The 10,646-nt window shown below is 27.5% G+C and overlaps 1 protein-coding gene across 1 annotated transcript in view; it reads right to left on the minus strand.

The window, feature by feature from the left end:
• The window catches only part of LOC113386048 (somatostatin receptor type 4-like), a 42,271-nt gene extending 34,092 nt beyond the window's left edge, over positions 1–8,179 (minus strand). The window contains exons 1-2 of the mRNA XM_026623857.1: positions 7,907–8,179; positions 3,065–3,345 (exon numbers count right to left, since the gene is read on the minus strand). Of these exons, the coding sequence (XP_026479642.1) occupies positions 3,065–3,345; positions 7,907–8,179 (554 nt within the window). The remainder of the gene's footprint in view (positions 1–3,064; positions 3,346–7,906) is intronic.
• Between the last annotated feature and the right edge of the window lie 2,467 nt (positions 8,180–10,646).

The following is a 10,646-nucleotide window of genomic DNA, read 5'->3' on the forward strand; positions in this document are numbered from 1 at the left end:
CACACATACACACACGCACACACACACATACACACACACATACATCCATTTTTTTTAAGGTATGCCAAAATATTCAGAAACCTTTGAAACGTAAAAATATATAAAAAATTTCATTTTCGATTTTTTTGCGATTACTATATCTTGCCCTACGGGAAGTTAATAATATATAAAATTAAAAATATAAATATATAATATATAAATTATTCACATTTTTGTCGCTTTGTTACTAATTATGTATATTTATGTGAATAGTAATGAATAAATTAAAAACTTAATAACGAATCTATATTTCATTGTGTTTATTGTAAATAAATTGTATGTAAATAAATAGATTATTCACATTTTTGTCGCTTTGTTACTAATTATGTATACTTATGTGAATAGTTATGAATAAATTAAAAACTTAATAACGAATCTATATTTCATTGTGTTTATTGTCATATTAAAATGAAATAACGTTACGAATTCAAATTAAAATTTAATTAAAGCCAGGGGTAGCTGAATTGCGCATTGGTGGATTGAGGAATACTAAGGTAACCTTATAAAGAGACTTTAGAAAGAGCTTTCATGCATAAGCCAACAACACTCTGTAAGAATCAGGCACCATCGAATGGAATAAGGCAACTTTTGCATCACAACTGAGAATTTTTATGTGTATTTTTTATGAAATAGGTTTGTTTATTTTATTAATGGATTATCGTAGCCAGCGGATTTCAATGCTTTCGAATACCAATGAGTATTCTGTTCAGTCTACATGGTAATTAAGTTTGCATAGTCATCTATATCTTTTATATATTAAAATCCGTCTGTAATTTTCACGTGTATTGAATATTTATAACGCACATAAATTATAATATTTAATTCTTGTCTTTAAACAAAATTCAATCATATCCGTTATCTTAATCCCTTAATACACCTACGGTTGTATCTCGTTTTATTTAGTCGTATATTAATCTAATCTGGAATAAAACATTTGCTTGCGAATAGATTTAGTTAACACGCGGTGCGTGATAAGAGGATATAATTGTGTTTGTTAAGCTTGTCATAAAGTCACGGTAGCTCTTGTAATCAATATACGATTTCAGTAGGTGTTTGAGGATTTATGCTAAATTCGTGTTCTGTTTTAGTTAACACTAGACAATGCTTAATCATCCACTATGTCATGGATTTACTGCATTACTGCTATTATAACAGGAAGGATTTACAATAATACATTGTTCTGTATAACAATGCGAATTTAGATGAGCAATATAATATATTAATTAAATAATACACAATATTATCAGAGATAATTTTGCTCAGTAACTCTGAAACAAACGTAAAGATTGAATATTAAAATCTGGAGATGATGTGAAGTCAGTTTTTGAGTGTGAACTAGTACTACAATAATCTATGAAAAAGCTGAAAATTTTTCTACAGTGTTTTCAAAGTCTCACTCGATTAGCTAGCTATGTCACAGATATTTAAAAAATGATTGATTGGATTTTGATTCGTCATTAAAAAAATAATGAATTGAAGAAAAGGGCGGTAATAAATTATCAATACCAAAATTAAATGAAATCAATTTCAGATTAGGATGCTAGGAACATTTGTATGTGTCATGCTTTGGAGTGGGTAAATCTAGTGGGAAGAGTTGAAAGATTAACATTTTTGAAAAAAACATTACTCTGAAAAATTAGATTTTTGAGAAACTATAAATTTTTGACAAAAATTTACTTTTTTTGAAAAAAAAAAGACTTTTTGAAGAAAAGTGTATTTTGAAATATTTTGGAAATTATGAATTTTTTTTCAAAGCAATCATACTGCTTTAACTGCATTGAGACGAATTATCGAAGCGCGCAAGCGCCGCTCCGCCGTCTAACGGATAAGCATTGGTACGGAACTCATAGGAATGTAAACAAAATTTATACTTATTGTTAAAATCTCTATAAAATATCTGATAATTTGATATGCATATGTCTAATGATCATTTTTGACCGCCAGATGGCATTTTTTTAATTTTTTACTAGATCTCCGAAACCGCTAGACCTGCCTTCATGAAAATCAGTTCTTCATCTTGTTAATACAAGTAAAATGTTTTTTCAATTATTCAAATCGGACGCTCCGTTCTCTTAAAAACTGAGTTACCGTTTTTGGCACTTTTTGCCAAATATCTTCGGAACGACTAGACCTGCCTTCGCCAAAAACTAATCAGCGCGTCTCCTTATCAATACAAATCGAATGGTTTTTTGAATTATTCAAATCGCTTCATCCGTGTTCTCGAAATCGCCGACGAAAATTTGTATCCGAACACACATACACACACATACATACATCAATTTTTTCTAAGGTATGCCAAAATATTCAGAAACCTCTGAAACGTAAAGATATGTAAAAATTTTCATTTTTGTTTTTTTTGCGATTACTATAACTCACCCTACGGGAAGTTAATTATATTAAATAGATATATAAAATTTCTAGAATATATTTTTATGGCTAAACATAGTATATATATATATATATATATATATATATATATATATATAATCCTTAAATTTATAACATGGAATAGTAATCGTAGTATTTTTCTCCAGATTTCCTTCTAACTTATATATGTGTATATTCATATTGAAGATTTTACAATGAATCACAAAGATCGATGCATTCAAGAATTTATATTATGACTTAATATCTGTTAAACTACTGAATATATATTATAATGTTAAAAATTCATAGTGAAATGCTTATGGTATCTTTAATCCTCAAAGTACATGAGTATTAACCATTTTTCAGAGATATTCTCAATACACTTTGTTCAAAATGAATTAAACATTAACTGGGTAACTAGATACTGTATAGAAATTATTATTTATTTTATAGTGGAAATTTCAAAGTGGATTGTTTTTCTAATCTTATTCGAAGATAATGCCAACATCATTGATTAAGATATAATTCAATAATTTATCTACGAATGATACCGACTTAAGAAATTAAAAATGGAGAGAATATTGAATTATGAAATCAATAATATATTCTATTGTCAATATCTGCCCTAATAACACTCTTAGGAAAATAATTCACTTACTCTTCCGCTACATCGCATATAGTTGCGTTCAACTCTTTCTTATATATCGGTTGTGAGAAAAGAAGTAATGGGGCACTGTGGAGCAATGCTAGTGCTATAAGTCCGCACAACACTGCCCTAGCCCTCGCCACAGTGCAGACGGCCTGTCTCCTCAGCGGGTAGAGTACGGCTACGAATCGCTCCACCGTAAAAGCCACGACGGACCACACACTCATGCAACTGCTGGCGCCCGAAGCGTACACTAGCAGTTGACACATTCCAGGCTCATTTGATATACGAATCTAGAAATATAAAAGACAAAGACAATCTTGAATTTATTTGTTTATTTAGAGTTCATTTTACTTATTCAAGTGCGTGGTTTATGCTTAATTATGAGGCAAATTGCACGCAGTTTGAATTAAATTTAATATTTTTATAAATTATAATGAAAGTTTGATTACCTTTATGAAAGTTACTAAACGAATTGAAGAAATTTTTATATTAAATAATTGTATTGAACTTTGTTAAAACCTAAAAATATTTTTTACTGAAATTTATAAAAAATATATATTTTGAATTAAATTAATTTTACTTTCTATGCCTATTTACATACAATATTATATATATATATATACATGTAATAATTTGATTTGTCTCGAAAATGTCGCGCTTTATACTTTGATTTTCATACGCCTTACAAATATTGGCATATGGCATATGCCACAGATTTGTAAGCTGAAATTCTTCAAAAGGCGAAAAATGTCAACTTCCAGGTTTAGTTGGAAGTAATAAAAATGTTTATTCTTACATCATATTTTTCTCGTACTTGGCATAAGAAAAATGCAAAAGACGAAATATAACAACTGTTTTGTTTTAAATTGAAATTGAAGAAAAGAAAAATACTCAAGAAACTTTTGAATCTGCGTTGGAAGTAAACTGTCAACAAGTCTCTTGTTATAAAACATTTCTTAAACGACTTTTCAATTGCAATGTAATATTTAGTATTAAAAACAGTTATTGAACTAAACTACAAGGTTAGTTATTAAACTAGAATAACGAGTTTTATCTTCAATCTGGAAGTTAGTTAAAATGTGTAAATTAGAATTATATTATATAATTTTTTGTTAATTAATGTCGAATTGTCAATTTATCTATTTTCAAGTTCATACTTAATTGTACATAAGGTGTTCGCATGTTTTTGTTATAATTTTTTTCAAGTACCTATAATAAATCATAATTGACAAATAATAATAATATAATAATAATATATTTATTAATTCAATATTAATTATGCTGTGAAACCTCTGTTTCTGCGGTAGTACGTATAGAGTAATTACTTCTTGTGATTTTCACTGCTTCAACAATCATTTATCATTTGAGGAATATAGTTGATTTTTTTCAACTTTCTTATATTTTGTTTCTTGATTATCTTTTATATGATTATTATTAACTCTCTCCTAACAATTTTATTTATCGATCCCAAATAAGCTGATTACAAATATAGGTTAATACACTCGTGTATTTTTACAATCTCCTGAATCTTTTATTTTAGTATGTAAATATTGACTTAAGTTAAAAACGCTCCTCAGTAATCTATTTGTGATTTTCCTAAAAGCGATAACCTGTCAGTGATAGAATTAGAGCTGGGATATACTTTGTTGCATACTTCTATTTGATGACATTTTAGTCGAAAAAGTAAATGAATTGTCTAAATGCATTGACATGATAATGTGTAATAGGTTTATAAAAGGAATTTAAAATGCAAATGAAAAAATACAGTTTTTTGAAAGTAAGTTATTGTAATGCAAAATGTTTTTATTTGTTCATGTACATATCTACATACGTATATGCACTTGTGTAATTGCAATATAAGTTTCTTACTAATTGCCATTTAATTGATACCATTATTTAATGCTCTGTTGGATTTATTTTGAATAGCGTTCACTTTTTTATTTTTTTATGCATCATTTGTTTCATTTTGTTTGTAATTATTTTACATTTGTTGAATGATGATACACATTTAGTATCAACACGTGAAGAATAATTATTAGTTTTTTTAATTTTCAACGAATTGATTGCTTTTATTTCTTTACTCCATATGCATGTGTTTTGACTTTGAATTAAGATGTCCTAAGAATTTTTATTTTTAGATATTCACCAAACCCTATACTATAATGTAATTTGTGTATACAGACGGCACTCATGGCTCACGTTTTCCGATAATGAAAACTCGTGATCAGAGTACGGCAATGAATTTTGTATTTATTGCTTCATCGGGGAAAGGGAAAACCATTTTATTAAATGGAAAAGTTTCCAAAACTAATTTGATGTAGTCTCAATGTCGCATTTGTAGACCATTGTTATTGATTTATCATTTTCATTTATGAAGGCAGAATATATTTAATAGAAAAATTTTAAGGGCAATAGCTCTTCAAAAGCTTCTGCAAAAAAGTACAAAAAAAACAATCATTACAATTTTCATCGCATTCATCACCATTCATTTATTTTAAAATCATAATTTTTCGAATACTACAGAAATAATTTTAAAATAAACATAAAATTGAAATATAATACCATCAATTTTTTTTATTTTTGAACTTTTAAGAACTTTATGGATTCCGCATGAAACTAAGTGGAAATGAAATTTTGTGATTTTAATGTGGAATGAGTTTATAATTGGCTTTCTTATTTTATTACAAAGACATAAACGCGATTTATTGCTAGAAACTCTCGGAACGTTCAAAGTTTGTAAAATTCTATTAAAGACATAACTTTTTATTATATTTAAACTTAAATATATCATGATAAATTGTCTCCTTATTGATGGAAGTATAAATTGTTACGGAAATAAAAGTGGGATATTTATTCTATTAAATAAATTGAACTTCTTTAACATTTTTAGTGTGTGAAAATTGATATATTTGTTCAAAATATCACTGAATATAGAAGGTTCCGAATTTTCAAAGTTAACGTTTACACTATTGCATTTTTTAAATTTGAGAAGTTATAATCCAACTAGATTTCTCTGAGCTCTGCTTACTTTGTGTGATGTTGCTGAAAACTGATTGTAGGTTGATTTGAATAATCATGTACAACATAAATTACCTTCAATTTTTTATTGCAAAAACGGCGACTGCTGATTACCATAATTAGCCAAAAACATCATGTTTCAAAAGAAGAACTACGAACCAATCGCCACAACGAATAATAGTGCCCGTATATTGAAAAGCTAGAAAAAAGTGATATAAATGATTTGGCTTATAATGATCAATTACGAATATTCAGAATACACATTAGGTTAATAGCATAGGGATAGTTCTATTGGTTCAGTAAAAAGTAAAAGTTGAACCTTAACTTACTTTCGGCTGTGATTTATTCATATTTCACATATCCGTAGATTTGCGAAGAAAACAAATATTGAGTGTAAAAATAAAATAAAATAAAAATATTATCTGACTTTTGCAACACGTTTTGTGATGCTTGGGAAACGAGAACGCCAACACGTTCGGGGAAAAATATCATTACTTGCATTTGGATATGGGGCACGTTCTTCTCGAAGGATGTATCAGAATTGCAATTCGGGCGCATAGCACTTCAAGACATGTCGGTTTATAGAAAATATTCACATTTTCATTTTAAATATATGGAATATGACAAAACGCATCTTACATGATATTATACAGGTATACAGGTTACCGTATTTAACCTATAAAATAAGCATAATTTGAAATATGGTACAATTATACTAGATTTTAATTATGAAACCCCACTTTTTTTTAGAAATATCATTTTCAAAGCTGTCAAATGTGCTTTTAAATGAGTATCATAGTCTTCTGGTAAATTATTATGTACAAAAATGATTTAAATTATTTTAAATGATTAATCACGCTTGTGAAATCGTAACGATAACACTTTTTAGATAGCCAAATGTTTCGTTGAACTTGGCATTGCAAATGTTGGTTTTATCTGTAATCATTATCCGGTTTTATTATCATCTGGTTTATAATTTCGTGAAGATTTTATTTGATTATAAATGATATTCAATATAATACAGCTAATTCAATTACATACGTGCACTGGGTAGAAAACAATGTCATTGTAAATTTTATGATTAACTTATCGAAACATTTAAATAACTGCAAACTTTTAAGCACGAATCTGTTTTTTATATTTTGATTTTTATGTTACCTTTTCTTAGAACATGCAAACGCTGCTAAATAATGTTGTTTAAATATAATTTAAAATATAGTGGAAATACTATATTAATATTTGAATAGATTGCAATATTAGATTGATTTTTGTTTTGATCAGCAATATATTATATCATGTAATTGAAATTTAATTAATGCTTGGCGCACTCCAGTGAAAATAAATTCAAATTAGAAAATTTTTATGAATGGAGATTAATAAAAAATAAGTTTGCGGTTGTACCTAACACTTATATTATTAGACTAGATTATATTATATCTAATCTATATTTGAAAATCGATATACTTGATAAAAATAGTAAAATAATATTAAAATATCACAAAATCTATATATAGTAGGAAATTATTTTTTTTAAATAAGAGTTGTCGCTATTATAAGAAACCTACATGTTTGAATTATGATTATCTTGAAATTATGTGGTATTAGTACAAATAATTTCTATCGAGTTTTTTAATTAAATTTTGATTGAAAAATCTCTCTTTGATTGAACTTGTTTCATCTCTCACTTATTTTCAGTGTTTTTACTCAGGGAAAATGCCAGATTTACTCACATCGGCTGATATATAGATATTAATATACTCGTGGTTAAAATAATCATCAGTATCATTTATTATATACAATTTTAAATGAGTAAATATATCTGGATCCACTTACCCCATAAAAATTCAGCCACATGATCAGCAGCGACAACAGGAAAATCGTATCACTGATAGCCAATGCAGACAAATAGTAACTCGAGCTTAGTTTTCTCAATTTTGTTCGAAAGAAAACAAACACGGATAAAACATTGCCAATACACCCCAAACACACTAGCACAGGGGTGTAGTACATCCCAAGATAATCGTTTATTATTTCAGCCATACCCACGGTAAATTCGTTAGGCGTGTGGGGGATTGATGAATTTGAAATATCACTTGTATTCGACATGTTTGTTAAATTAGTATCACTCATTTTTGACAGAGAATAATTACGTATATCACTTAAAATTATTGATCTTATTTATGGTTTACTTATGCACATAATTTTAGGCTAACATTGACACTGATTATGTTCACATATTTTTACATGCACTGACACCAATAAAACTAGTTCTGAAAACAATATCTGAGGTGATAAAATATATACAGAGCTTATAAAATTGATTGAAACTATTTATAGTCTAATTTTTTTACGATATATACATATCTTTAATCGGTGTGTACAGCAATTTTAGGCTTGGGTAATGTTAATTTATTGCATCTTTTTATAATCAGTAACTTTTTAAACAATTTTTGTAGGTTGTGGAAGAAATAGCATTATGCAAGTAATTTATATTATTTGATTATTTAACTGCGACTTTATTTTTGAAGGAATTAAGAATATTAACTAAAGTTTGTTAATGCAAAGTTTTCTTTTATCAGCGACGCGTTTATATTACAAATTAGTTTATTTGATTAATTAATAATTTTGAAATTAGTTTTTGATATAAATAAGTGATAATCATGGTAAATATTTCATAATATTATTTTAAATATATAAATATAAAAATAATAAATATAAATACATCTTCTATAATATAAAAATGGATCGCAAAATGTGTTAGTAAGCGCATAACTCAACAACGCCTGGACCAATTTGGCAAATTTCTTTTTTAAAATGTTTGTTGAAGTCCATGCATGATTCTTACGGCGAGAAAAAATCGAATAATTGCCGGGAAAACTCTAAAAACAGCCCTTTTTTCACATACAAAAGTTAGTATTTTCGGATCGGATACGGAATATTTACTCTAGTCAATGGAGCGTTTTGGGTCTGAATTTTTTTACTGTGCTCCAATTCGTATGAAATTTTGAAATTAGGTTTATATTACTCTCAAGTTCAAAAGTGAAAATAATTTAGACTCCTTTGCCATTTCCCGGGGGATGACATCCTTCTCAGTGGTATAATTTTTTTTTCAAAATAACGTCGAATATCGATAAAAGAACTAATTTTAAGAAAAACATGTTTAATAATGTTTTTCAAAAAAGGAAATACTCATCATTTTATTTAGAGCAATACATTATTTAAGATTGATATGGGTGGATGTATATACATTGCGGTATAGAATGTAGTGTAAAAATACATAATAATTTTTAACTAATTGGTAAATATCAGTATAGGTTATTAAAAAAAATTGGAACTTTTAAATTGTAAACATAAGTACAGGACAACGTCTGTCGGGTCATCTAGTATATAAATAATAAAAATAAAATAATAATGCATATAAATGGTAAATATAATTTTCTTTGTTTTACTCTAAATATAATTGCATGTGATATGTAATAGATTTTCGCAAAAAATAAGAACTCATTTTATTCAATTCTAATTTAATTTCTTAAGTTTGTAATTTTTTATGCTTTTTTCACGATGTTATGATGTCTACTTTCATAATATATTTCTCATATCTACTTTCATAATATATTTCTTGACATAACACTTAAAAGATAGCATTTCTTCGTTAAAATGTCATATCCGCGGTCGGTATCTGCACTGACACTCTGGCGTTTGAAAAATTTAGAGAGGCACCTGCTTTAATACATATATGGCAGCAAAAACGAAGATCGACATAAAAAAATAATACGATATGAATCACAACTTTCATAGGATGATTATTGATATATATAACTTATCATTGAAACCTATTTTACATACTATTTTAACATTAAGATCATTATAAACGTGGACAGTTTTATTTTTATTTAATTTGCTAAGACTCATAATTTTTATTGATTTACTATATTCTAGCAGTAAATTAATTCCGTAATTAAAGACTAACTCCATACCTAGTTTATTGCATCTGATATTGTTAGTAGTTTTCGATAACAAATTTTGATCTTTGTTATAGTTAGTTTTGGGTCTCGAAATAACTTTGCATAATTACAATTATACCCTTACAGTAATAGTACTATTTACTGCTGATGTGTTATATAATATTAACAAAAATTCTAGTTACGGCCTAAGATACTATTTTTATATTTTATATTTTTTATTTTTGTAAGTAATTATAGGTGTCTATTGAATTGTTTAAATTACGTTTAGAAACTTAAAAATCATTGCAACATAATTTATATTTTATGAAATAGAGGAGACTGGGTACGGTTGTGCCAGGGTGAAAGTTGTCATAATAGCAAAACTATACTAATTTCGAGATATATAGTCCAAAGGAAAAAGATGAAGTACGTTTGTTCGAACAAGTTTCCATTATTGCATGGAGTCAGCGCCCTACATTAACATAATCTGTTCACCTGCTGATGTTTTGAATATTATGAACAAATTATTTGAACTTTATTGTCGATTACTTTATTGTGGCCATCTCTAAACCCACAAGCGTATGATATGGGTTAGCTGAGAATGAATCTTTTTCACAGATGCTTTTGCG

The sequence above is a fragment of the Ctenocephalides felis genome, unplaced genomic scaffold (genome assembly GCF_003426905.1).
Source record: "Ctenocephalides felis isolate EL2017-DRISC unplaced genomic scaffold, ASM342690v1 CF-g0.4_SCAFFOLD_03571, whole genome shotgun sequence".
Classification (NCBI taxonomy): domain Eukaryota; kingdom Metazoa; phylum Arthropoda; class Insecta; order Siphonaptera; family Pulicidae; genus Ctenocephalides; species Ctenocephalides felis.